Source organism: Netta rufina, assembly GCF_964035555.1.
Source record: "Netta rufina genome assembly, chromosome: 1".
In the NCBI taxonomy this organism is placed as follows: domain Eukaryota; kingdom Metazoa; phylum Chordata; class Aves; order Anseriformes; family Anatidae; genus Netta; species Netta rufina.
In genome coordinates this window covers 111442038-111469988 of record NC_140123.1, presented here as the reverse complement: position 1 = coordinate 111469988, position 27951 = coordinate 111442038, and the positions used below count along the sequence as shown (strand labels likewise).

General features: G+C 39.3%; 1 protein-coding gene across 1 annotated transcript in view; it reads left to right on the top strand.

Annotated features, from left to right (window-relative positions):
• Positions 1 to 27951, top strand: part of CRYBG3 (crystallin beta-gamma domain containing 3) — a 92199-nt gene that overhangs the window by 5263 nt on the left and 58985 nt on the right. The window contains exons 2-3 of the mRNA XM_084293191.1: positions 9380 to 9458; positions 21692 to 22128. Coding sequence (XP_084149317.1) covers positions 9380 to 9458; positions 21692 to 22128 — 516 coding nt within the window. The remainder of the gene's footprint in view (positions 1 to 9379; positions 9459 to 21691; positions 22129 to 27951) is intronic.

Sequence of the window (27951 nt, the reverse complement as noted above, 5' to 3'; positions counted from 1 at the left end):
TTGCTTTTTCTTAATGGCATCTATTAAAAATTATGTTAAACCTTGTTTATCAGGAGGAAAATATCTACTGCTGCTTTAAAGCTTTCCTGGATTGGTTTAATGTCTTCTATTTTGTTGTCATTTGTAAGCATTGTTGTTGCTCCCCAACCCTCCAAATACGTGTCTTTTGAAAGCAGTTTTATAATGAGCTATTCTCTATTAATTCAATAATTTTAACCTTAAATGTAAATAGTTTACAAGTCTGCTTCTGATATTATACTAAGTTGATGTGTTAGCAGCCAGAAACACATTTATTTCATACGTATGCTGAAAACTTTACCTAACCTCTCAGACTAGTGAATATGGAACAGACCCTATATTAATGTTTGTTACTATGCTTGACAGATGCCAGAGCAAAAACCTTGATGTAATCTAGTATAATCCTACTGCTCAATATTGAAGTAGACTCTGCTCAGAAACGTTTGTATTTATTTTCTCTAGCTTTTGTACGGCTGTTGAATTCCCTTGTGTATAAAACAGATTAAGTTATTCAGCAAGGGCTATCATGGGCCATCATACCGATTTCACTGAGCTCTAGCCTTTTAGGTTTAAAGGAACACGTTTGATGGCAAGCCATGGTTTGTTTCTTGTATTTTTAATACATTTTTTCTTTGCAAAATGTGGCATATTGGTGCTTTTATAACATGTTTATTTTTCATGTTTGTTTTTTTTTTAACTTTGTGTTTTGAAAGAGGATTAAAAAAATCAGTTTTACACTTATACGCTCTGCAGTTCACATTGTGTATGTGAAGCAGTGCTGCTAATGCAGAGCATGAAGTTGACCTAGCTTTGCCATACAAGCAGAGCAAAAAACAGTATGTAAACAAGCAGCATAAACAGGTCTGAGAGGAAAAAATGTTTCAGTTAAAACAATTTAACTTGCTTCTTAATGCTGCCTGTAATCAAACCAGTTTTCAAGTGGGGCTGTTTAATTGAATAGAATACATTTTATGTTATTCCAACACTTAAATGAGTTGGCTGATTGTAACACTTCTCTTGCCTGAGTTCCTGTCTCATCCTACTTTTGCCTCTGTTTTCTTCATCCCTACTTTTCTTTGTTTTCTGCTCCCTTTCCCCCACTTCTCTAATATGTTTTAAATAGTTGTTTTGCTTGCCCTCTGTTTTCAAACTCACTGACTTGTTTTTATAATTTCCGTTTTACTTGATGTCTTTACTGTTCCTCCCTATGTGTGTGGCCTACATGTAAGGACAGAAGTGGGAGTCAGAAACTTCCCATTCAAATTTCTGTGCAAACACTCCTCTCTTCAGGACAAGCCCTAACAGCCTTGTCAGAGATTACGGGAAGACTTTGTCACTGCTGGTTTCCCGTGAACAGTGTTAGAATTGGGAATCTTCCTGAGAAGTTGGTCAAAATTTGTCATTGGGGGAAGGGAGGAGTAGCTCTTTGCTCATTGCTATTTTCTGTTTAAATGCTAGCATCTCTATTTTCTGTAAAAATGCTGCTGTGTCTTGACTGACATTTGATGCAGAAGGCAGTTTTTATGAATTTTCGCTGCTTCCCTCAGATGCTGAAGATGCATCTTCTTGCCACTGGACTGTACTATGATGTTTTCCTTTTGATTCGTTTAACAGATGTTATTCAATATACATGCCAAAAGCTTGACTCTTGAAAAAAAATCTACCTTCTCTTTGTAGATCAGGTTTGGACAGTTCTCTGGGCTTCACAGGGCATGAATGGCTTCACAAGTGTGATTTTAGGATCTAGAGTTAAGGTGTTGGCATTTCAATTAACACTTTTAAGTCCATTGTATTTGGTTGGATTAAAGGGGAAGGACTGAATAGTTGATTTATCAGGGCTTTCAGGTGACCTGAGAAGTTAATAAATATGTTGATCCTAACATTGCAGGAGGATGGGAACTCTCAAACTTGATTTTTTGATGAGATTACAATTTTAGTTGACAAACTGCTGAAATAGGACCTTCAGACTCTTTAAGGCATCTCTCTTGGTGCTGATGCCCCAGTTAAAATATTTGCAAGTGGAATGGCAGTGGGACAAACTGAGGGATATAAAATAATTTTCTACTTTTTGTATGTGAAGAAGTTTAAAACAAAGTGTTTTTGAGTCACTTTAGTATCTCCACAAGTAATTTGAAAGAAGAGAAGATTGTAGCTTGTGAAGTTTGCAGATGAGTAGGGTGAAAAATAGAGGAATCACCATGTAGATGACAACCTTGCAGAAGCAGACTCAACTGTCATTGTTGGCAGTCACCTGAACATGAGCTGCCAAAGCAAAGTGGTGGCTCAGAGAGAAAAAGCAATGCTCAATTATATAAATAACAAAGTACGTGTAATCTGTGGCTAGGCTTTAGTTACTAGAGTACTGAGCCAGGCTGAAGCATCTGTGTTTTTTTATGAAAAAGGCACTGACAAACTGGAAATGGCTGAGATGAGCCCCAGAATGATTTGATGTGTGGAAAACCCGCCTCACAGAGTAAAATTAAGTAGCTCAATAGTGTTTAGGTCGTCTAAGAGAAGGTTTTCAAATGACAGAATTACAGTTTGAGGCATGGCTCTGCCTCAAGGTATATAACTGCAGGGGAAATGAGAGTTAAATGCTTCCTGTCACAACAGACCTGTGACTTGAAGAAGGTGTTTGAACCAGAGGGCTTTGTGATCTGCTCCACGTAGACATCGGTAGATCCCATAGATGAGGGACAAAGCTTGACATATTCTGAGTAGTAAGCCTGATTTTTCGTATTGACTCAGTAAGTTTAGCAATAGTGAACACAGAAAAGTCTTATTTACAGATGAGACAGATTTTCTGTTACTTGCCACTTTTTAATCAAAACTCTGTATCTTTCAGTCAGCTGCTACAGGCTTAATGCAGGTCTCCCTTGGTGAAATTTTGTGATCTAGATTATTACGCAGGCCAGTTTCGGTGATCATAATGGTCTGTATGGCAAGTCTGGCAACCGGTAGATGTAGAAAAACATTACTCAACACATCTGTATTTTTAGCTGTCTTCTTTTTAATTGCTGCTTAGAAGCAGGCACAGAGGAGAAACCAATCCTAGCTAACCTATGGCTCTTTGCAGATGTGTTTGTAACTACTACTGATCTGTTCGTGCGGTTTGAGAATCCCTGAAATTTGCTGAAACTTCATGACAATTTTGGTCTTGCAAAATTACATTTGATAGTATTGCTTGACACAGTTTTCTTCTCATTCCCATTCTTCAGGGAGTCTCTCCCACAGCTGTGTCGTAAGGTATTAGGTGATCAAATTCTCTTTAGCAACCTCTCTGATCCTCAGGGTTTGACATACTTCCTTTGGAAGGTCACCACTAAATATGTTATTGTCTTGGCAGTAAGTAAAATTGGAAAGAAGTGATAACATCAAGACCAAATGTAGTGCAACTTCTCAGAGAGGAGCATTAGTTTTTTTGAAGAGAAATAGAAGGCAGAGATCAGGAACTGGAATCAGATCCCCAAATGCTGAAATGAAGAAACTGTCAAGAAAGTTAAGTCAAAAATGACATTAGCTTCAGTGAGGGCTGCACTGGAGGGTGAATTATGTCAACAATGCTAAAACAAAGACACATTGTCTTGAGGAAAACAGTTTCAAAAACACTCGAAAGAGATGTCACAAGTGATGTCATTAAACCTGGAGAGAGAGGTCAAGCTTAGTTTATTAGCATTGTCAGAAAAGTCAGATGTAGGAGCTTTGGGACACTTGGTACTTCACAGCACCTTTCAGGTTAGGCATTGCTTATTCTCTTTCTGTTGCAAGTCAACCCATGAAATGGCCCCCGTTTCTGCATTAATCTGAAGAGAAGCCCAGTTAAAAATAAACAATGTTAGCTTAATGCGATAGCAAAGAGGGTTTGACTTTGCAGGGAGTCATCTGTTCCTGATGAGAATGAGGAAAAGAGGTGGCAAAATGGTAGAGCCCTCACCTCTGCGGTAACATCTGGGCTGCACAAGGAGTCAATTCTGGACCTGCCAGGCTGGAAGCGACCTTGCTTTGTACAGAGTATTCCCAGGTGGGAGGACAAGGCATAGTTGGCATCCGCAAGTGGTGTTGCAATGTCCCTTGAGTTGAGCCTCAGCCAGCCATCCCTGTTTTCTTAAGAGCCTGCCTGCCCATTAATTGCCCCATTCCCAAACAGCAATCTGCAGCGGGTGCCTTGTAAAATGCCACAATGGTTAGCTTGAGTTTGGTAAGCATTGCGTTTGGTCAGTCTTATCTCAGCTCACACGTTTGTGCTTCATGGCACTTGCATAGCGCCAGTAGCTTGTTTATTATCTAACACAACACATTCACAATCTGCTGTGTGCATAATATGGGTGGGGTTGGTTAATAGAGGAAGAGGGGGTGGGCTTTTAATTTGCGAGTTCCCAGGGATTGTTACGAAGAACAAAGGTGGAGGAAGCAGACTTCTCGTGCTGCATGGAGGTGCTGAGAGGGCCTTTTGAAGATGTAATTGTTTATAATTGTCCTGTTCTGTTTTTAGAGACAGTTGGAAAAGATCTCACAAACCATTAAATTAAATTTGCTCCCTTGAATTGGTGCTTTCTTTACTGTAATCTCTCATGTATATTAACTAAACCGGATCTGAGTATTTCTGCTTATACTTGTCTACTTTTTTATGCTTTGTGGGTAGGAATGGTAAGGACTAAGCATTTTTCTCCCCCATAATAATCTCTGACCTTTCCTGTGCAAGTGTACTGATTAAAAACTTGGACCAAAATCTGCTTCTGATTCAGACACCACCTGTCCTGGTATTACAGAAAGGTCAGAACAGATTTTCAGCAGTGGAAGAACAAAAAGCATTAGAAAATCACACAAAGAGAAGTTTATGCAGAAGATACAGAATGGGATCTGTTGTTAACTTCTGTTTTATTTATTTATTTATTTATTTGGAGAATAGGAGTGATACTAATCAGGGTAGGCATGCCAGCAAGGCAGTGGGGAAGAGCAGTGAGACAGCTGCGATGAAGAGATCCCTCTGCCTTCACTGAAGATTAACCCATCTGTATTGGATGCACCGACATATGATTGAGAAAAGGGTAGTCAAGCAGAAATAGAAGTAGGAAGGCAGTATATTACATACTGGAGAAGTAGCTTGGTGTCTAGCCTTAATATTGACAGTATCTTTATTACTCTGAGCAAGTTATTTAATATTTCCATGCCATCTTTTTTACTACTATTTATAAAATCGAAGCAATATCTCCCCAAATACGTAAGCAAGCAGTTGTGATGATCTATGAGTAACTGTCTATATAGTTAAGAAGTCTGTGGAAACCTGTTGGAGGGGCAGAGGTGTTTTCTGTAGTCCTGGGATCATGCTCTGCTCTTTCACTTCCCAAAAGAAAGGAGATTCAAGACTTTTGATTTGCACAAGGAGTACAGACTGACCATGGAGGCTCTCAGAGTAGTGGCTGACACCTGGGTGAGCAGTGCCCCGGGTACACGGGGTTCCCTGCTTCGGGGATGTCCCTTCAGTGACCCTGGTGCTGGAAGATCCCTTTATAGGGTGGGTAAGGAATCCCTCTCAGGCCAGTCAATGAGTTTCAAGACATTTTGGTTTTGAGAGGTCTTAGGGCTAACGCTTGTCAAACTTATATCTGTGAACTCTGTCAGCGTGCCATTAGACTTGGGTTAGTAGGGTCCTATTGCTGGGTATGCGATGTAACAACAGTACTTTGTGAAGTGTGGGACTGAAGACTCACGAGATTTGTTTTCCTTAGCTAAGAAGTGGGAGTGTTGCAACCCTGCCCAAGAGCTGGCTGGCTGGTCTGGCAAAGCCAGGTGGGCAGCTAAGCACAAACCTAGCTTCAGACATGCTGAACAGTGGGTAGCGTGCTCAGTACCTGCTGTGGCGAAGCGCTGCAAAAATGCACGGCTCCAGAAAAGGTTAAGGCAAGGATGAAACTTGGTGGAGGCAAGCTTCAATAATGCAGATGCCGCCCAAATGTATGTGGGGAGCCTGTCCGTACTACCAGTCTGTTGTTTTCTCTTCTTAGCAAAGGCATGATAATTCAGGGGTGTAATAAGCATAACTAAGAAATCAATGTTTATAACATTTTTAATAGCAGATATGGTTCTGTAAAAAAAAAAAATAAAAATTTATAAACCCTCCTAGAGTACAGTTCTTGGCAATATTACGTATTTCCACTACTGATAGCCTAGCAGGGGTATACCAAAAAAATTAAAAGAATAGGTCATTTCTAGTATAAATATTAGTTGTCTTACATATTTCCCAATAATCAATAATTAAACTATGGCATTCACAATTAAAAGTATATTCACTGCATCTCTGAGTATAGGCTCATAGGGACAGCACAAGACTGTGTTGCAACATAAAATACGTATGGCATAATTACACTAGGTCCTCTGTGGTTGCTTCTTTTAAGCACGGGAGGGGTAGGGAGGCCCGTAAACTTCACTTTTTTCTTCTCCTTTTTAGAGAAGTTGTGGGGAAAGTGCTGTTCCAAAATGTGTGACTAATGACTACTCTGTGATTGATGCAATGATGGGGGGGGGGGGGGTGGGGAGGAAGCCCTAAAAATGGCAGGGGGGTGGCAATAGCAAGTGATGAGCTTGTTCTCCAGTCCCAAGCATAGAGCGTGGCACAAGTAATGTGCACGTGTTGGTTAGGTTGTACAAGGTAGTCTTGACTCTGGGAGAAACAAGACAACTTTATCCTAAGGAGTCCAAGAGGCCTGCTTTCAGCAAAGTGAGCTGCTGTGTTGTGAACGTCATCCCTTTGGTGCGAGTCGCTTGAGGATCCACTCAGACCTGAGCCCCGGCCACAGGCACAGGCTGGCAAGAAGCGAGCTGCAGCAGCGTGCCCTCGCTCGTCCCTGCTCACTGCCCCTTTGTGTGTGCTGGCACAAATCACCGGGCTGTGAGCTGGATCGCCGGCTGAGCTCTCGCTGCTGGCAGCTTTTGCTCCCCCCTTGTGTTCATCTAGGACCGGAGAGCCTTGCTGGGGTGGGTTAGGGGCGAGAGTGGGCAGCTGAGGTTGAAGAGGAAGGTGTGAAAGTTTCTGAAGCTGATTCTGCTGACAAAGTCAGTGTGTGGAGGAACTACACCCTAAAGCAAAAGGTTCAGGAATGTAGAAACGCTAGAATATAAACCATGAAAGGGTGTGGGGAATTGCTTCCAAGTTTGGGTTTATTTTATGCTGGAAAGAAAGTTTTTATACTTTTTTTTTTTTTTTTTGATTGGTTGATTTTAAGATGTGTATCTGCCGAACTGCATTCTTTCAGTTTTGGTGCGTACGCTGTGCAATGTCATAGCAAGCTGTCTGAGCCTGGCTATCGAGAAGGAAGTAACACAGGCATATATTTCAAACGCAAACAAAAAGTAGGGAAGTGATAAAAGGAAATAAAAAGAGAATTTGAAGGGAAGAATATGAGCAAAACAGAGTGGCTAGAGAAGAGGCCACAAATAATTCTGTGCTGATAATGCTCAACAAAAGCAAGTATTTCATCTGTGTTCTGCAGAGCAGGTCCATAAGGACTAGTGTCCTGAAGCCAAGAAGAACGCCTGGTGGATGTCAGCCTCAGTCTCCTGCTCTTAGTGCAGGGAGTTCCTGCTAAGGTCAAGTGTATCAGCATCAGGAAAAGCAGATCTAAGAAGGGTTTGGTTTTGCATTTTGTTTTTTAAACTAAGAGGGAGAAAATAGGTTACGTACTGTGAAGCACTTTTATTAGTGTGCCAGGTTGCCCAGAAGTGTTTGTGGCATCATCTTCAGCATCAACAGCACAAGAATTTAATAGGAGAGAATATTAATTCATCTGCTGTGTCTTACAGGGAGGCAACGAACAGCCAAGACTTTGTGTGCTTTCCCTGAAAAAGCATCTTAGTGTTTCAGAATGCATTATGAAAGATTACCTGAGGTGATCTGAAAGTACATGGTTTTGAACTTGAAGAGGGTCTATAAAAGTGAGAAAAGAGCTTTTTCTTTTCTGTTTTGACTCATCTAAGAAGATCTGAAGGATCTTAACCCTAACTGCAGGAGAGCCATGTTCTCATTTTTGTCAAGGAACCTTGACTCTAAGCAGCTTGTAAAGGAAAATAACATTTAGTCGGACTGGATTTCATATATTGCGTGTATATCAATGTATATTCAACTCCAATGCCTAATCCACAATCAGGAAAAAAACCTTTCTTTTCAAATGTCTTACTGAGACATGCTTACCCGTGCCTTGACAATCAGTGGTAATGGGAATACCAGCCCACATCTCAGTCTTTTCTCTAAATCCTGGCACAATTCACCAAAATGCAAATATTTTTTTTTTTCTTTTATTTAAACAGCTATCAATTCAGCTCTTTATACAAAAACAAAAATAAGGGCTTGTGTGTTTATAAATAGCAAAGCTAAATTTCTAAAACTGTTGAAGAAGGGTTTTTGAAGTGATTATCTCTTCATTGCAAAAGTGGATATTTATGTGTTGTACTGATATGAAGTGGTTTTTTTTTTTCAGTTTATGATAGGCAATGCAGGAAGTGATCTGTCATTCACATCCTCTAATGTTTTCCTTGATGTGATTTTGCTTTGTAGCTGCATGTAGCACAAAGGTTTGGATTAAAAATGTTTTCTGCTGGATTGTGCTTATGGATAGTTTTAAGAATCAGGAGAAAAATGGTTCCCCTTGTCCCAAAGATGGGGTTCTGGAGAAAGTTTAGGCCAGGGTAAACTGGCAGCAAGGACATATGAGACTTTGGACTTCAAAGTTTTAAAATGGACAGCAAGTGTTGCCTTGGTAATGATAACATGCTGATTGTCCCCTTTCTAAATGTCCCCTTTCTAAAATGTCTTCCAAATTTGCCTGCAAATGCTCGTTAGGTATTTTCAGTGCCCAGTAAAGATTTGGTAATTCTGGTAGGTGTGATTTGTAATGATTCCATTTGCCCTGAGCATGCTCCGCTCAGTTGCAGTCCTTTGTGTAAGGACTGTGGGTGCTTTCTAGCTGCCAGGTAGATATTGCTGTGCCAAGGAATGCTACAGTGGATGATGCATCAGCTATGCTATTTTTTTCCCAACGGAAAATTATACATATGCACAGAAAATTTGGGTGGTTTTTTTTTGTTTGTTTTGTTTTGTTTTCAGTTAGAAGAGCAGCCTTAATTATTATATACACCATTTCTGAATGCTTGAGTTGTGAAAAATAGGTATTTTGCTTCCATTTGAGCTTTTTGGGGCATGGCTTTTTCAGTTGCAATGCATGCAGCATATGGGCTGTGTTTTGGAAAACATGTTCTTCTGTCCTTTTAAGTTAATGCTCTTTTGTGTTTAAATTGAATGTGTTGGCTCTCAAGTGGAATTGAATAATGCAAGTCCTCAGTGTTGCAAAATATTTTTGTTTTTCAGTTCTGAACACAAAGGGAGTGAAGCCATAAATTTAAAGAACAACCAAAAGGAAAGCACAACTCTTCCTGCACTTTTGAAGGTAGGATTTTTATTTACTAATACTGAATTGAGCTAAGCTTGCCACATCTGCTTGTGGCTTTTTGTTATGTTCTGAGGTTGGAGGTCTTCATGTATTGCATTGTAGCACACAGTTGCCATATTCTGGGTTAGGGCCCATCATGCTATGGTACACATGCAAAAAATAGAAAGACTGTCTATGCTTCTTGTTCTTGAAACAAAGTTCATATCTTTACTTACATTAAATAGATGTGAGTCTAGTGCCAATTCCACATGCAGTCATCCAGTGATGGATGAAGCCAGTGTTTTTATCAAATTCTGATTTGACAATCACCCAAAGAACCATTTCTATATAATCTATGAATATCTAACCAGCAAGAGTTTTCCTGAAGTTGCACTGGTTGCCAGTCAAAGCGCTGTAAGAACTTTCTGCTGAAATACTTATGCATTTTGGCTATTCTACACCAATGTTATCCCTGTTAATCATGCTTGTCTTATCCTGTAAGCATTCTACTGAAAAAATGGATGTGCTTCTATGTGATGCTTTCTCCTGTGAGTCATTTGACACAAAGTGGTAGCTGCCAGTAAAGTTGTGTTTAGATTTAGTCAAATATCATAAATAGTTCTATGCAAGATGGGGCCTGGTGATACAACCCTCTTCCAAATAGTTGCTGTCACATCATGCCCCGCACAGAGTCACTTTAGCAGTTCATTCACTAAGTACTTTTTCTACGTTTTTGTTCCTTTTTCTACATTAGTAGTAGTATAAGTACTGCAGAAATTCTTCTGGCAATTTCCCTGAAAGGGCCTTGACTAGTCCACCAGATTTATTTGTGGGTGTAGTAGGCTTCTTAACAGACTGATTCAGAGGTTTCTATCCTGTGTTGCCTAGATTGAGCGCTAGCAGTATATGGGGAAGGAAGTGGTCCTTTTGCTGTATGGCTCACAGTCACTGTATAGTGGCATCTTCACTCTCTAGGGACTATTTGGAGGGGTTTTGCCCAAGGTGAAGAAATTTTGCAGTTGCCTCTGCAAAGACCTAGGTCAGTAGCTGGGTTATTAGATAAAGATCAATCCTGTGTTGAATGTAATCATTATGCATCAAGGTGAGAAACAGCACAACAGCATTTTTTCGGAAGCCCTGTGGATTCAAGCCAGCCCTGTCTGAGCTGGGCTCCCACAACACACTACTGAATGCCTTCCTGTTGTCATAAATCATGGAGTATTGCTTTTATGGTTTGAAACACGGGCAGAAATGATTCTTTCAACCAGAGGAGATCCTACTATAGTAGAAGCAATGTTTTTGTGTTAAAAAAAAAAAAAAATCTTATTTTTTCTGAGTTAGATCAGTGAAAAGTTCTAAAACATTTTCCTTTTGAAGAAGGTTTTGACTTGGGGGGAGGAATGGTTTAACATATGTGCACAGGACTTCAACACAAGGAACTGCTTAAACAGAAGTACGAACAGGGTTAGATTTCAGTGAACAAGCGGGATGCATAGGTGGAGTGCAGGGAGCATAGCAGGTTTAAATTATCTAAGAGTGTCTATTTTTTGCCAAAAACTAAATCTCCTTTGGTACGTTTTTAATTCACAAGAACCTAAGTTTTGATTTTTTCCTACTGAATCTAAATTCATTGCACTCAAGTCTTCTACTCAGAACTTTTTGTATGTTAAAAGTTGGTGCCAATACTAATGCTGTAAAGTTTTGTTCCAAGTAGCTGCTCTGTTCTTTGTCTTGCCATTGAAAGTTTTTATTTAATGATATTGTCTTTGATTTATGCTTGGCAGTGTTAGGTTGTGTGTTACATTATCTTTGAAATAATACTTGGTGTTTGGCTTTGTATAGGCTTTATAAGAGAGGTGTGGCTTTCGTATGACTAGAATGTGCTGGCTGTTCAAACGTACCGAGAACTTCCTGTCCAACTTCTTTTTTGCTTTCTTCAGCTGATCAAAAATCTTTTTATACGCTTCAGCAGTTTCATAGGCATACTAATGCGTACTCTTAGTACTACAATTTTATCTTGTGTGCATTTAAATTGCAACTAGGTAATAAGAAGTGATTTAGAGAGGTAGCCCACCTCACTCTGCCCCCCCTTTCTTTTTGGTGAAGATGTTTTTTTCCTGGCACTGCTCCCTCCAACACACACTCATTTTTTTTGTAATGCCATACTGTTCAGTGCCTGACATTGTTCAAAATAAGCGGTCTCATGCAAAGATACCTAGAATGCAGCTGAACAGTTGGAGAGAACTGGGGTTCTGTCTCTGTCTCATGTGAAAGGAATAGTGTATGGTACGGAAAATCACTCCAGTTTCCTTCATTGAGTCATCAAGGTAAGCATACTCTGAAAAAAACAAAAAAATCTTTTGTAGTTGTAGGAAGTGTACTTTGTGAGGAATTTCTAAATCTGTGTATCTACTGGATTGGGTCTGGGCAGGTTTCAGTACATACCCATATCTCTGAGCTATGTTCCTACTTATTTCAGGTAGACGGTGACTGCAAACGGATACCATATTGTGTCTGTCTGCCACCAAGTTAATGATCTGTCATGTTTCTGGTAGGCTTACATGCTGTGATGTATTTATATTCATTGACCATCTCAGCAGAAGGCCGGGGGCGACATAGCAGGGGAACTGCAATGTCTCTGTCTTAACAGCAAAGGTCAGAGATGTAAATGATAACTGACAGGGTGAGTGGAGCTGAGAAACATGCTGAGCTACCATAGCCCTCTGGCTGCTCTGAGGGCTTGCTTACCAGTTGTGTACTTTACACCCTTCTTTCTTCCCTGTGATGAAATCTTTAGCTCAGAGGGAGAAGACGATACTTTAACACCTTAGGAAAATACAAAGCCTTATCTTTTCGTGCCAAGGTGACATTATCACTCATCATTTGATCACTTTCAATAAAGTATTATTGAAATATATTTTCTTTGCCTATTAATTCATTGCCAGAGCCTGCCACTGTTTATTTACAGATTCTGTTTGGGTTCTATTTCTTTGAATTAGAGCTGCAAACAGTGCTTTTTCTGAGTAAATTTGAATGGTGTGATTGTTGAACACGTGGCTGTGTGGATGTAAACAGTTCTTGAACTGGATGTTTCCCGTTCTAAGCATCTGCATTGCATAGTGTCCTGCACATGCTAGTGTATCATTAACCTTCCTTTTAGCAGACTCTGTTTTTAAAAGGAGTATTGCAACAGTGTTCCCTGCAAAAGCAGGTGAATACATCTTTACAGTTTTTGGTAATGCTCTGAAAACAGAGGTTTACAAGTGGAAGGTAGGTCTTGTTTGACTTGAATGGCACAGCTACTAATTGAGCTAATGCTGCTCCTGGAATGAGCCGCATACTGGATGATGTCTTATTAGTATAGTTTCGAAGAAATCACACAGCACTCTTGTTGTACGTGCTTGTGGCACAAGTCTAACCTGGGCTTCTACCTGTATTACCATACTGTAGTCGTAGCAGCAATGACTGGTTCAATAGCAGCAAACTGTTTAGATCCCAGGCTGGCCCTATCCGAGGTTCTTGTCCAGCTGGGGCTTGTGTCGGCAGATTGACTCGCCTGACACTCATCCCTCAATATTCTTCCTGTAACGGTGCCTGGAAGAAAAAGTACGTTCTCCCATAATTGATCAGAAAAGTATTGTTAAACATCTTGGCACAAGAACTGCCTGTGAGCTCTCTGAGGCAAATGCAGAAGTTTGAGAACGTAGGTACAAATGTAATCTACCAAGTGTGTAATTTAGACGTCAGTATTTTGATACCTTTAAATATTTTATAATTCAGCCCAAAGGCTCAAGCCTGGGTACTAGTTGCCTGGATTAACCAGAGACAGTCTCAGTCTTCATAGAAGACGCAGAGCCAGAAAGTACTGCAGAGATTATCTAGCCCACTCCTCTGCCCCAAGGTGAGACCTCTGTATCTGTCATACCTGATAGAAGTTTGTCTGACTTGTTCTTAAAGACCTCCAGGGATGGAGATCTCTAAGATCTCTGCAACTTTGTCAGACAACTGTCCCACCAATTTCATAAGCCCTCTAATTAGAAACTCTTTTCTTAACATCCAATCTAAAGCTTGCTTGCTGCAAATTAAACCAGTTGCTAATTGGCCTGTGATAAGTACTCCTGTATACTATGAACATTGAGAAGAGATAACTCTGCAGCCCTGCTTTCTCACGTTAATTTAATTTCAAGGTAATATAAAGATGGCTGTATTTAAATGGTAGGTAAAGTATTAAGATATGATGTCAAAGAGTGCAATTATGTGAGAAGATGGAGCCAGATTCTTATTGGAGTTGCAACAAGCAGGACAAGAGGCAACGGGTGCAAATTGGAATGTGGGAAATCCCAGTTAGCTATGACAGTTTATCTTACTTTTTTTCCATTTTACCATAATGGTGGTCAAATATTGACAAAAGTTACTCAAGAAAATTGTGGGACCTTTATCCCTGGAAATATTCAAAACTCAGCTGGCTGAAGCCCTGCTCTAACTGGAGCTGCTTTGAGCAGGAGCTTAGAATACGTGACCTCCCCAGCCAGATTCCTTTCAGCCTAATTAGTTCTGTATTTCTAGATCACATCAGTTTCCATCTAGTGTGTAATTCATGTTTAAAAAAAATCTTCGAATTTGGTGAATATATGTATCTGTTCTTACTGAGTGTCCCTAATTCTGACTTTATCATTAATTTTAAGTTCTACAAAAAGAAATCAAAATTAAACCTAATGTCTTAATTTACCACATACTTTTCTGTAACATGGTTTTATTTCATATTATCTTTATTTCATATGTGTGTTGTCTAAGTTATATCAGCTCAGCATGTGTGCGAATGGTTGCTGAATACCTCTGGTATAGACCTAATAGTTAGAAATGAGAGAGATTATTTGACTTTCAGGAGTCAAGGGAGGTGGAATATTACTGCCAACCATGATTTAAAAAAAAAAAAAAAAGTTACTGCTAAAAGTGTAGTTGTTGCTGCTTACAGCAGTGAATGAAAAGCAAAACCAAAATGTTTTGGAGTTTGCATGATCAGGATTTTCTTGTGGAATCCAACAGCAAATCTTTTTCTCTTTGGAAACTATTTGAACATTCTTTGAAATGAAATTTTAGAGGAGAGTACATAGAATCTTCTGTTCGCCCAGGACACTTTGTTAAATTAATGGTGTTAACAGCAGTATGTGTTTGGGAAGACATTTCATCCTATCTAGTATCCTGGTAAATTCCTCTGTAGTACCGATGGTTTTTAAAAATATGATCCTGAAATGTGTATCACTTTTTACTACAGTCATTCTTCAAAGACGATCTTGAGAAGGGAACTTTGTTTCAGGATGAATGAAAAAAGAATAGGTTTAAACCTTGCTGAGTCTGGCATGTAAAACCACTGAGGAGACAAATGAGGAGGAGGGTGATGCCAGAAGCTAAAACCTGCCATTATAATTTAATGGAAATGGGTGGAAATTGCACTGTCTCACCCTCTTACCAATGTACTGCCTGCTTGTGCACACTTTTTTTGCATTGAAAAGATGAATTTGACCTTTTTTAAAATTATTTTTGAATATCAGGATATTACCAAGTAAAGAGAATGGAATTCATTTTGTGTTCATAAATGCATTTTCATTAAAGGGCAATGGAAGAATAATATTGGGAGAACACAGAGGAAAGAACTGAAATGAGACAATTTAATCCTCCCAGGGTCTATACTAGACTGAGTAGTAAAGAGATGTTAATATATTGAGACAGGAGTACCAATTCTTAATCTTTAATCAGAGCTTTACAGTAATTGCAGGAGAAAATTCAGAGGGAGAAGTTTGGAAGTTATTGTTACTTGTGTAAACAGAACTTCATAAATTGTAAAGTTCGCTTTGTCATTCTAGAGGCTTTGCCTGAATTTACAATTCAACTTAAAGGTTACACTGCAGAAACTTTATTTCAAATTGTTCCTCTCTTTGTTTTCATTTGAAATCTTTCCCCTTACCACCTGGCTTTCTGTTCGCTTGTCAGGGAAGGTGAGTCTGAGTATTTGCTCAAATTTTAAATGAACACCAGAGTTTCAGAGCATGTTTGTTTAATCTTCTCTTTCATTGTCTGACAAATGAAATGTGTTAAGGTCCCCTCGGTGTTTCAAGAATTCAAATGGATAAACAGATTTTAAAAGTCCTGGTGCTGAACTTTCAACAAAGGTCACTCTCTTTCCAAATGTTGAATAGTCATTGAATTTAAATGGGTATATTAAAAAAAAAAATGCAAAGCCAATATGATTTAACTAAAAATTCCTTCCTGTTGTTTAACACAGCTGATTATGAAGCTGTCGTGATTTCATTAGTTTTCTAGTTACTTGTCTTCCACTGTTGTCATGACCTGATTTTTTCATGTCAAAACAAGCAGAGAAAGGAGGATGTGGAAGGAAGACTGTGCAGTATGAAAACGCCAAGAGGTTCAGAGGTTCAAAACATCTGTTATTTGTGGAAATACAGAACTCACCTCTAACTTAAAACCCCCAAAGCCCCCAAGGCTTTCTTTGTTATTCTTTGTTTTCTTTTCTCTTATTCTTTTAAAGCTATCATTTAGTTAAGATAAACAGTTTTTGACAATGGTGGAGAGATCCCTTACATCATCTCCTCCACTTTAATTACTGCTGTAATAAAAAGAAACAAAAACATTTTGACAGTGTGGTTTTTAAATCCATTTGTCTCAGGAACGAACACTTGCAACAGGAGACTCTTACTTCTGTTGATGATGTACTGCCTGATAGTTCCTTTTCCTGCATTTCTCTTAATACTATGGCAATTTTCTTAGAGAATTCTTATTCCTAATCTTTCTCACTGTGTCCAGTTCTTTTTCATCAGGTTTGCAGTAGGAAATAGGGTCTTTCAGTAAGTATTGTCTCCTGTTGCTTGAGAGTGCCTAACTTCTTTGCCTCATACTAGATGAAAAAAAAAACAAAAGCCTTTTTCATGTGGCTCAGCATGTCCCACTCATTGCAAAACAAGTGGGAGATTACAGCAAAGATGCTTTACCCTCCCAGAGAAGGAAAATGTGCTGAAAACCATGCAGCAGGGGCTCCTCCTGGGAATGTACTAATCTGCCAGCAACTCAAGCTATTTCTGTGTGGATTTTGCTTAGCATACAAGATTTACATACTGTAGAGCTGTTGAGACCTAATGAGATGCTCAGGAATTGTGAAATGAAATGTGGTCATCCTGGCTGTGTTGAAAGGTCAAAGCTAAGCCAAGGAACATCATTAATTTTCCAGTATTTGAGGCAGTGGTGCCTTAGCACACTACTTTGTAAACCCAAAACTTTAATCTGAAACAACTACACGCTCATGAAAAGAAATTCTGTGACTACTTCTTGAATGAGTAAATTGCTGGGGTTAAATGACTGACCGAGGGTCCCTGGGGTGAATGGGTAAGTACCCTGAAATCCTGACGTCTGTCTGTCTTCTCTTGCAACAGTACCTGTGGTGAGGTGAGGTGGATAGAGTGCAGAGGTGCATCTGTCTGCAGGTCTGCAGGGTGTTCTCCATTGGCAGCTTCCCGTGTAGTAAGACAAGCTGTCTGTGGGAGATCTCCGGGCTGTTGTCTAGAGTTGCTGCTTTGTTATGAGTGTTTGCTCTCGGCGAGCGAAACCCAAAATGTCTGGCTGTTGTGGCTGGGAGCTAATCCTTTGTTCACGGAGATCTGTGTTTTAATGCTGTCCCTGTTTTCATTTAATTCACTTGTTAGGGCAATAAAAGAGATCATATTCCTGGCAGACTGACACAAACCCTGCCAAATGAAAACCTCTGGCAATGTGAACTTTTCCCACTTGGCTGCCGAGAGGGTTGCAGCTACCAAAGCTGCTGCTCACGCCACTTGTCAGAGGCTGGTCAAAGCTGGCAAAGCAGCCCCTGGTCAGGCTGCTGCTGGGCTCTGCACGTCAGGGGAGCTGCTCGCACCAGCAGCGAGCCCTGTGCTGGGCTGCCTGCATGCAGTTCGGTTCAGGGCGTATATCTGTGCTACAGCCAGAAGTGGATCACAGCCTGGAAAACATACCTAGCCTACTGTTGAATAAATCAGCTCAGATGGCAATCAGGCTCAAGACACGACACGGTGGGCTCGTCTTCTAAGTCCCTGCTGCTAGTGCTTCTCTGCAGCGGTTGCTCAAGCAAGGTGAGACTGCACCATCTGACTTCACAGTAAATACAGCTCCCGTCATTACTGCGGTCTCTTCAGTCACCTGATTTAAGCCATGATCTTGTTTCACGCTCTGCCGAGTTTCCCCTCCATGCCAGCCTGGTTGTGTATGAGGTCTCGGGACCATAGGATAACCTTGGTTGAAGGGACACCAGGTTGGCATCTGGTCTGGCCTCCTGCTTACAGCTGCAAGGTCAGGCCAGGTGACTCAGGGCTTGCCCAGTGAAACTTTGAGTAAGGAGTTGCTAAAGGAATAAAGATTAATTAAAGGCTTATGAAGCATGTCACGAGCAGGAAAGCTCATAGAGGATGGGAAGGGGGAGGCAAAGGGCAGACTGCTGGCAGTCTGCATGTCAAAGGAGCTCTCCAGAAAGACAGTGCTGTGACAGGGCAACTTAGGGCTTTCCTTGCACCAGTAAGGATCTCAAGGGAGATCCGGCAGGTAAGTTTTCACCCCAAAGCTATTGTTTGTGTGGTATGCCTGAGAAACTAACTAGTGCCAAGGTCTGGTATTCTTCCAGCACTGTGAATACCAAACTGATCTAGTTTAATATTCATGCAGATGTCGCTTCTCTGTTAGGGTGAAGTAGAAGCCCAGACTGCTAAAAATTGCTGGGACATACCAGGGAAAGGATTGCTTGCATACGCCCTGCACCCTTTCTGCTTATCCTAAGCATTTGCTGGTGGCTTCTGTCAGAGGCAAGCTCATAGAGTGCCATAGGAAATAATAAGTGAAAGTTACCGTGATGTTGCCTTCTGCAATTGCTGTTGTACTGCTGTGGTGTTCAGGCACATGTGTCTGAAGGCTCCTGCTGTGTTAATGGCTTACTGGATTTACAGGTCATGTGCTTTAGTCTAATTACTTTGAATGCACCATTATCTTAAAATACAAACTTTAAAATCTGTGGCAGGAACAGTATTGTTTGTATTAATGCCTGAATAGTGGTTCAGACTTTGGATTGAGGTTTTATGTGTGACTGATAAAGCATCAATAGCTGATGCTCTCTTTTGTAGCAAAGTGGAGCAGAGAGGAGAATTTATGGAGAGTAGGATTGATTATATTGAATGGAGGGAAGAAAGATTTGCATAGTGTTGGTACTTCTGTGTTGGTACTTAATATCCACATATATCGTCAAGTAAGCATAGTGTAAATATTCTCCAGGGCTTTATTATACAAGACACCACTTATGGTTAAAGGTATGGAAGGACCCTTTCATATTAAAACTTCCTGTTCTTTTGATTTAGCAGCAGTTAAGTAAGGAAAGAAAGATTAAAGAGCAAGAAAAGTCTAAATAGGTTTCTGTTTCTGGAAACAGAGACTGCAAAACAGCTTTTCATGCAGGATATGAATTATGCTTATAAGTAAGAAGCAGTGTCTTTGCAAGCATAATGCCTCAGAGCTGCTAGGGGAAGAATTCCATATGTAGAGATTTAGCCATGTTTGAAGTCTCAGTTCCTAACAGAAGAAAACATTCCTGAATACAGATATCTTTAAAAAAAAAAAAAAAAAAGAGAGAGAGGAAAAAAAGTAAATAGTTGGCAAGTGTTGAATGTAATATTTTCTTCTGTAGTTAGTATATTTAATTGTAAATTTCATAGATATTGTAGTAATCAAGAGAAATGTTTATAGCCTGCAACAATTAGATCTGCAGAAAAAAAGCAATAAGGTTTGTATGCACTTCCTGCACTGAGATACTCTTTTAAGCCTGACAAATGTATGTGAACTATGTTAATCACAGAACAAGGGAGAAATACCCTCCCTCACTTAAAGTTAAATCAGAAACAGGTATTGAACAATGCTAAGATATAAATCAAAGTGAAGGAAGAAACTATGACAGTAGAACTCTGAAGTTGATTACATTAAGTCATTCACGTATCATCAAATTTTGGAAATTAAATTTTCTTCTTTCCTCCTTGAAAGTACTTAGTTCATATGAGATAAAGTTAATTGCCCAAGAGATTCATCTCAGGTTTGCATGCTACTTGGTCAGTTTGTCTAGAACTAAAGATACCAGCCAGCACTATGGTACTCCTGTAAGCTGTCTTCCGTTTCATTTCCAGGGATGGGCCTGGATAGATTTGACTTGCAAAGTGCTAATTCTCTAAATGCTACAGGGATGACTGCATCCCTTTTGAGAGATACAGCTGCAGTTGATAAGCACAGTATGTGGGGGAGCAGGTGGGGTTTGTCACAGGTGGGACAAAAAGTCTAGAGTTTGACTTACCACACTTCTGAAAGCTAAAAGTTAAACGTGGTTGTTTAACTCTCTTACCTGTATGAAGACAATACAGGTTGCATGGATTTCTGAAGGACACATTAGCGCCTTTCAATTTCTATCCTCACGTGAGCAATTCTGTTTTCAACACATAAATCTAACCTTTTCATATAAAGCAAGTGCATCTATTCTTTGATGGAAAAGGTGACAAAATATTGCTTGAACATTAAAGACCACTGCCCCAGCATCCCTAAGTGTTGCTTGCAATTTTTAAAGAAATTAATGTTTCTCCAACCATGAAAAGGGTGTTCATTAAAACACTTTTTTCATCATTAGCATGATCATAGATGAACCATTAACAAATTAACATATTTGTTTAATTACTTTAGAGAAATATATTTTCAAATTGAAACAGGATTAGCAAACTAATGAAAATAGTAACTTTCTGCTTAGATTGGATGGGTAGGTGTTACCCCATTTGATATCCAAAGATGATATTGACACAACTAAAACCTGTGCAGAACTTTTTATTCATGTTCTCCTTTCCCACCTGCTGAACAGGATACATTTGTTCTAACTTTATTCTGTTCTAATAAACTGGGTTGAAAGAAGGATTGAAATTACAAGGATTATACGGTAAATATAGAGTAGGCAGCAATGGCATCTAGCACCCTCTGTGAAGGCTGAGGATGAAGGATATTGGGGGGAGGAGCTCCCCAGAAAATTTGGAGGAGAAAAAGTATTTCCAGACTGGGAAGCTAAAAATGGGTTTAACATAGTGTTTGTGAAGTAGCAGCACCTTTTGGGGCAGATTAGTGTTGGCAGAAATAGCATGGTCTTGGGCAGCAGTTCTTGGATCTGTAAGAGGTGATACCAAGGAAATTCAAGGGTATGAACTGGTGAGGAACAGAGCTTGCCTTGCCTCTGTGGCTTAAAGGAGGTAAGAAACAGTGTTAATATGAGTTATTTTCAGTGGGCTTTAAACAGCTGTTGTGCATTGGGTGCAGGGAAGTAGTGATGTGTAGGACTTGGTGTGTTTACGGCTGTGTTTGTATTTCGCTATGGTGTATTTGTATGTATTTGCAAGCCAAAAACAGTTCATCTCACAAGTGCATATGGTTTTGTTCGTGAAGCTTCATTTTTGAGCAGATTGGAGTCTGAAGTACTTGTTGGTACACTTGAATTGGTCTCAGGGTGTAACATGAAAGCATGAGTGTGAGTGCCAGTTTGTGGAATTTCTTCTGCTGGTTCAGTGCACAGCAGGACCAGAGCATGTCCTTGCTGCAGATGGGTGGCACCTAACTCCAAGCAGTAAGAGTCGGAAGTTTCAGAAGCAATAAGAAAATCAACTGGCTGTCTGTTAACACACCAGTGTGTAATTTCCTTTATATGATCTTTTAAGAAAGAGCTGCTGAAAGCAACTTTTCTTTCATTTGAAGTTCTGTTTTCAGGCCTAATCTCATAATCTCCTTGTGGCAGAACATACATGTCAGTAAATAATATTGAATGTGCCCTAGCATTAACTAAGAAACTCTTCTGTTTGCTTGTAATAAAAGGGTGTGAAAAATAGTTCTTTGCTTGTTCCTCTGTTTTGTTGGTGTCTTTTTATTTTTCCCTGCAAATTGAAGCTGTCCTGTGCTTTACTTCCCCAGCAGCTGCTTTGTGAATCTTCCAGCCTGTATAGCCCTTTTGGTTTTTTAGTACATAGAGAGAAAAAGAGAGCACAGGGCTTTGATTTTAAAATGAACTTTTAAACTAGAGATCTCCTTAAAGAATACAATATATAGAAGCAAATAAATACTAAGGATTTGGGGAATGCAGGAAAATGAAAGGTAATGTCTTCTTTATCTACTTCTCATATTTATTTTAGGTTTGTCAAAATGAAGAAAAGAACCATTCCACAGAAGAACTTAACAAGTCTGAAACCCAAGAGGAGTTGAAAAAGGCTAATAGCCTTCCTAGTTTGACTCCTGGAATAAAAACAGCAGATAAAGACAAGCAACCCCGAGAAGGTTTTTTTCAGTTTCTTGGAAGCTTATTTAATCTCACAACAAAATCTTCTTTGGTAGAATCTAAACAGTCTGCCTTCCAAGATGAACCCAACCGATGTGAAAAGGATTTACAGAACACAAATACTCCTATGGAGGACATGCATCCACAGCATCAAAAAACTGAAGAGACTGTCTGTTTTACAGCTAGAATGAAAGAGGACTCTGTAAATAAAGATGACGTGATCCCAAATAACATTGGGAAAGATTGCTCAAAGGATATAGAAAGAGGTCAAAAACAATCTGCAGATGTGCGAAAGTAAGTTTTATAATTTAATATTAAATTATTAAAAAGTGTGTGTGTGTGCGGAGAACTAAAGTGACTTAAATTCTGTTGAGTGGAGAACTGGTGACTGTCATTTCTAAGGATAAATGGAGTGTCCCTGACTCAACTTTGTGCAAATAGTAACAACCTTAAATAAATGGGGAGACATCAAATGCTACAAAATACAACTTTAAAAATGTTTTTTCTAGAAATCTTCTGACCATGAATGATAAATCCAATGTAGATCCTTCTAAGCATGAAGGGAGAAAACTGTGGCATTTAGGAATACATTCAGTATTGTAGACCTATTTAAAATAAAAAAAAAAAAAAAAAGAAGAAAGAAAATACAAGCTTGTTTACATCCGTATTGTGGGCTAAATAAAGGTTAAAAGGTTTCTCATTTTTATATTTAACTAGTTCTGTGTTTTTACTTCTGCAATTAAGGTTTCTGCATTTTTTAAATTATCTTTCCTGGTTTATTTGACTAGGCATTTTTTTGTTTATTTATGTTGCTTCCCTTTGTTCTTTGGGTTTTTTGTGTAACGAAAAGAAGGTTATGTAAAATACTCAATTAGCCTAAGTATGGAACATCTTCAACAGTCCTGTAATATTTCCAAAAACAATTTCCAAAAAAAAAAAAAAAAAAAAAAAAAAGGTGCCACAGGCACTGATGTGTGTTTGAAAAGCTAAAATCTTGGCTGTGGTCCACGCTGTATATTACAAAATTTTCTGACTCTAGTATAAACGTAGATAACAGAATTCCAAAAGCATTTGTAGCACTTAGGTTGAATATTTGACTACGTGGGCTAGTACAGCTTCCGTTTGGGTTACATGTGTGTGTGTATGTGATACTCATCCGGTTTCTAATTGGTGCCTAGAATATGAACTTGCCCAAAGATGATGAGTCTGTAATTAATTTTTACTTGGGTTTTCAGTACTGCTCAGGGTACATATTCAAATTTTAAACCAAAAGTAATGATTTGGGGTATTATTGCTATTGCGGTACTCCTATGGTTGGCGAAGGGGAAGTAAGTCACAGGTTTCAGAACTGGCAGGTGAACTGAGCATAGAATATAGAACTGTTTGTAATTTGTAGTAATAGTGGTTGTGTTCTCTTTAGAGCTCTTTGGTTTTGATCTGATTGATTAGATGACCTTTAAGATCTCTTCCAACCCAATCTCTTTTATGATCCTATAATTGTGACAATCAACCAGTTTTTTGATGGATTCTTAATGTACTAGCGTATGTTGCACTGACACTTTTTCCAAAGTGCAAGTTGTAGCCCATGACCACTTCCCTGGCCTGTGTATAAGAGTTTCCCCTCCCTTTAGTTATCTGAAGAGGCCTAGGTGCATTATGCTATTTGGTCTGGTTTCTGAACAAACTGCTTTTCTTAAACGGTGTTCAACAGGCTGGCTTGCTTCATCACTCTCACTGCTGTTCACTGTTTTTGTAGTGTATTCTGGAAACTAAAGGTGAAGTTGCGTGCTATAATGCCAGGGGCTGTGCAGATGCACAGTCAAAAAAAAAAAAAAGACAATAGACATTAACAGCTCTTTCTCACTTTTTACTTCATTCCACATAGTTTCTTCCATATCATATTGCAACATACTTTATGCTGTATTTTCTTCACTGTTTGCTGTTTTTCTCATTCTCTCCGCACACAGCTATTGATTGTATTACTCACCTTATGGGGGCAATCTGTACTCTGTACAATTTTTTTCCTCGTGCATTTTGACAACAAAGTCAAATCTGCTTTTTTGCTGTGCTCTTATAATTTACCTTCAGACTCTCCTGTGTATTTGGATGACTATGAGTACTGGAGATTCAGATGAAGGCCCAAAATGTGGTGAACTCAACATGGCAATGTCACTTCTGCTGCCCTTTCAAAGTGTTTCAAAGTGTGAAGGAGATTTGTTTGACTTTCCATTTTGTTTTGATGCTTACAGGTCTGTGAGTAGAAGCAGGGGAAGTGACAAGGTGTTGAGATTTAGTTTTGCTTTCTGTTTATGTTATACTTCTGCATTTGAGTAGATGTTCAGCACTAAAGGGGTGCTGGGCGGTCTGTACGCACAGTTGAAAGAGTCAGATGGTCTCAGTCTTCAGAGCGATGAGGATTTATATGTATGGCTTTAATAAAACTTCAGTAGTTCAGAAGGTATGGGTACTAGCTCACTGAAGTGACCTTGCTTTGTGCAAGTATTTTTAGAGTTATGCTGATTTTATTGAAATCAAAGTTGCAGTTGGCATTTTCAATCAGACATATCTTACATTGGCCTATCTTGTTAGATAACCTAGGCAAATCTAGGTTAGTCTAAGTCTAGGTTAGTCTAAGTCTAGGTCTAGTTTTTTCTCTGTGTAGTTTACATGTTTCATAGTCAGGCAAGAATATAAAAATGTCTGTTACTGGTTTGCAGGTAGAAGTGAGTTGGTGTATATACAGAATGATTTTTTTCCCCCCAGAAACTGACTCTTAAATGTAGCCATTATAAAATTGGAAAAGCATTAAAACAGTCATTTTCCTTTTAAACTTGTTCTCAAAAGTACAGTGTACATTCTGCCCTTTTTGGCTCAGTGTACTAAAGAGTTAGGCAATCTCTGCAATTTCTGTGTTTTTGAAGCAATTACTGAAGAGAAATTGAAACAACTGTGTGAAAGCAGAGGATTGCACTGTTTACCTTTTAGAGAAGTTTGAATCAATAATATTTCTTTTTATGTTATGGAGGTGATCATGTAATTTTTGTTTTCTTATAGTGCATAGAGATGTAAAGGATGTGGAGAAGGGTTTTCTTCTCTTTAGTATTAGCTTCTTTATTAAAGGTTAACTAATCTTCATTTAGCATAATTAAAGTGTAAAAGCACTCCTTATTACCTACGGGTGGCCTGATAGGTTTGTAGAAAGTACTAAGAAGTAGCTAGACGTGGGTCCTAAAAGAATATGAACAGAGATGGGAGGGTGGGGAATGTAGCACAAAGGAACAGGATGTTGTGTGGATGCCATAAAGGAAAGTGGTGGTGTGAACATGGTCTTCTGCTAATCTCTTGAGGATCAGGTCCCAAAAGGCAGGTGAGATATGTTAGTGATCCATACGTGTTCAAAGGCATGATTGATTCCATTGATTGTTACGTTAAAATGTAGTTTCAACATTTATTGTAGAGACAAGTTGAAATGTAGGGCTTTACAAATATTTCAGACCACTGCAAGCATGTGTTACTGATCTTGTAACTGTTTCCTTTGTCGTAAGGGACATTCTAAATGAATTTGTTAATTCTAAACTACTGTTAAATATTAAATTGGAGGTTATCTCTGCTTAGAGAGGAGGCTTCAACAGTAAGTAAAAGAGGAACAGTTGTTAGATTGCATAATCCCCATGGGAGTTGTCTGGTTTTGGTGTGCTTTTTAAAAAAAAAACTTTCAGAGCTTAATGCATACCAAGTAGTCTCAGAGCATCTACCCAGACAACTTTATTAACCTCATGTCCTTAAAGCATTATTTTGCAAAATACCAGGAAATCAGACTGCTCTGACCTGTAGACAGAGGTTATTTCTGCCCTCAGTGGGAGGCCTTGATCCAAGCAGAGTGGAATTTGTGAACTTAGTCTGTGGAGTGCATGTTCGTGAGGGACGAAACGTGTAGGCCATGTTATTTCTCCATCACCCTGCCTGGCTGGCTCAGTGGTAATTGTACCTTCAGGGCTTCTGCTTCTTTAATCCAGGCAGCAGCATGTGGTAAAGGAGAAGCGTAGAGCACAAAACCATGATAAATTGGACAAAGTCTCTAGGCAAGAATTACTGTGGACAGTAATGTAATAATTGCAGCACTGAAGATAGGGTGAGGAGAGTTGGGTTTGCTAAGTCTCCAGTTATTGCATCCATTAGTTTTCCAGTTGTCTGGGATGGTTTAAGGTTTCTTTGCCACTGAGAACTGAAGCAAGCAATTGGGCTTGCCCTGTTCTATAGAAGGTTCATGATGAAGGGCTGAGGTCAGTAAAATACAATGGTAAAATAGTGCTCATTTGGCAGTCAGTAGGAAAAAGACAGACAAGGTATGGGCTAATATATGTGGAAAAATCTTTAGTGTCCCCAGCGGTTGAGGGCTAAGTATAGAAGTGGAAAGTTCATGTTTAGTTTTAGCCTTTGCACTCCTTCTTAATGAAGTTAAAAAACAACTTTTAATTAACAAAATACGCCCTAAAAGTAAAACCAATGAAATAGTGGGGACACATTTAATTTCTCACCACTGAAAGTCGCTATGGGAAAGTGCAAGATTTCATAATGTAGATAAAATAAAACATGTGTTTGTTCCCATCTTTCTTGCCTTTAACTAACAAGCAGCAATTTGTTTCAAAATTGAGACTATTTCCCAAAGACCCTTGAAAATGGACTTCCTGCAGTAGGTACCTACCATGTTCTCAAGAATACCAGTCAAGGTAATAGGCAGTACACTCTACAGGTGACTGAGAACATAACTTGTAATTTTAACAACTCTTTTTCCCAGGGAAAAAATAATAACTAAAAATAAATAAATACAATTTAAAAAATTGCATCTGATGGCCTAGATCTCTGTTGACTGCCATTTTCCTATATTCTCATAATTTTTTTCTTTTTATAGCATTCATGAACAATAAGTGGATGTTGTGTATAGTGAAATGCTTAATGATGCTTAACAATGCTTAACTTGTGAAATTACATGGCTTGTTCTGGAGTTTAGCAAGAAGTCTTGTTGCGTTGCTGAACATGATTGATGAGCTGAAAAGTTGCTGAAAACTCTAAATGTTTCGACTGTAAAATCCTGACCATTGGTTAAAATGCTAATACCCAAATTTAACAAAGTATTAAAGATTTTGACTTCTCCCTTCTGTTATGACCCTTGTGGAAGTGAGAAAGAATTCCCAACCCACAACTGCAAGGATTTCCTAACAGTAAGTAGAAGATGAGAGGGGATGATTTCAAGAGCAGTGTTCAGAACAGTTTGCTTTTACACTTTGCACCCTACCAGGAGTCAAGTCCTCGTAATAGTTTAGCTAGAGCATTGCAAGCTATTTCATTCAGAAAGGGAGGTAGCCGTGAGGAGAGACAAATTTGAGACCAGGTACAAATCTACTAGGTAATACATTATTAAGTGTTGTGAGGGTTGGAGGTTTTTGGATTTTAAAGTCTAGAAAAACAGTTGCTACACATCTGATTGCATAGTGTTTCCATTTTAGTACTGTCAAAAAGGCTATCCTTTTATTTTGCTCTGTTAGAAATGCAGATGATAAAATCCTTCTGATACATGTGGTTAACGTGTCTCTTTCAGAGCTTGTCATTCACCTTTGTATTACTGGTCAGACGCAGTCTTGTGGTGACCTGAAAAAACAACTGTTAATTTGTCTGATTGATTGTGTATTGTGGTTTTGGTTCAATAAGTAGTAGCAGCATTCATCTTTCTCAATAGATGTGTTTGGCACAGAATCAAGAATAAATGAACAGAAAGAAAATCACTTAATTCCAAGCGACGGTCTCACCAGGTAACTCCTGAGGAGAGTGAGGAAGCTAGTGAGGCATTTGCTGAAATCAAATCCATCTTGTGAATGGAGCCATGTCCTTCTCTGTAATTGCCTAACCAGGACCTATTTTACACACAAGACCTGAGAGTTTTAAACCACGGGTGTGCACACAGGCTTGGGGCAGAGGTAGCGGTGGGGAGGGAGGGATGAGAGGGACATGGGATTTGCTCTTCCCATGGCTTTCTGGCTTCTGCCTTCAGAAACCAAAGGTGAAAGTGCAGCGTTTTTCAGTTGCTGGTGCTCACATGTACAGTGAGTCACTGCTGGA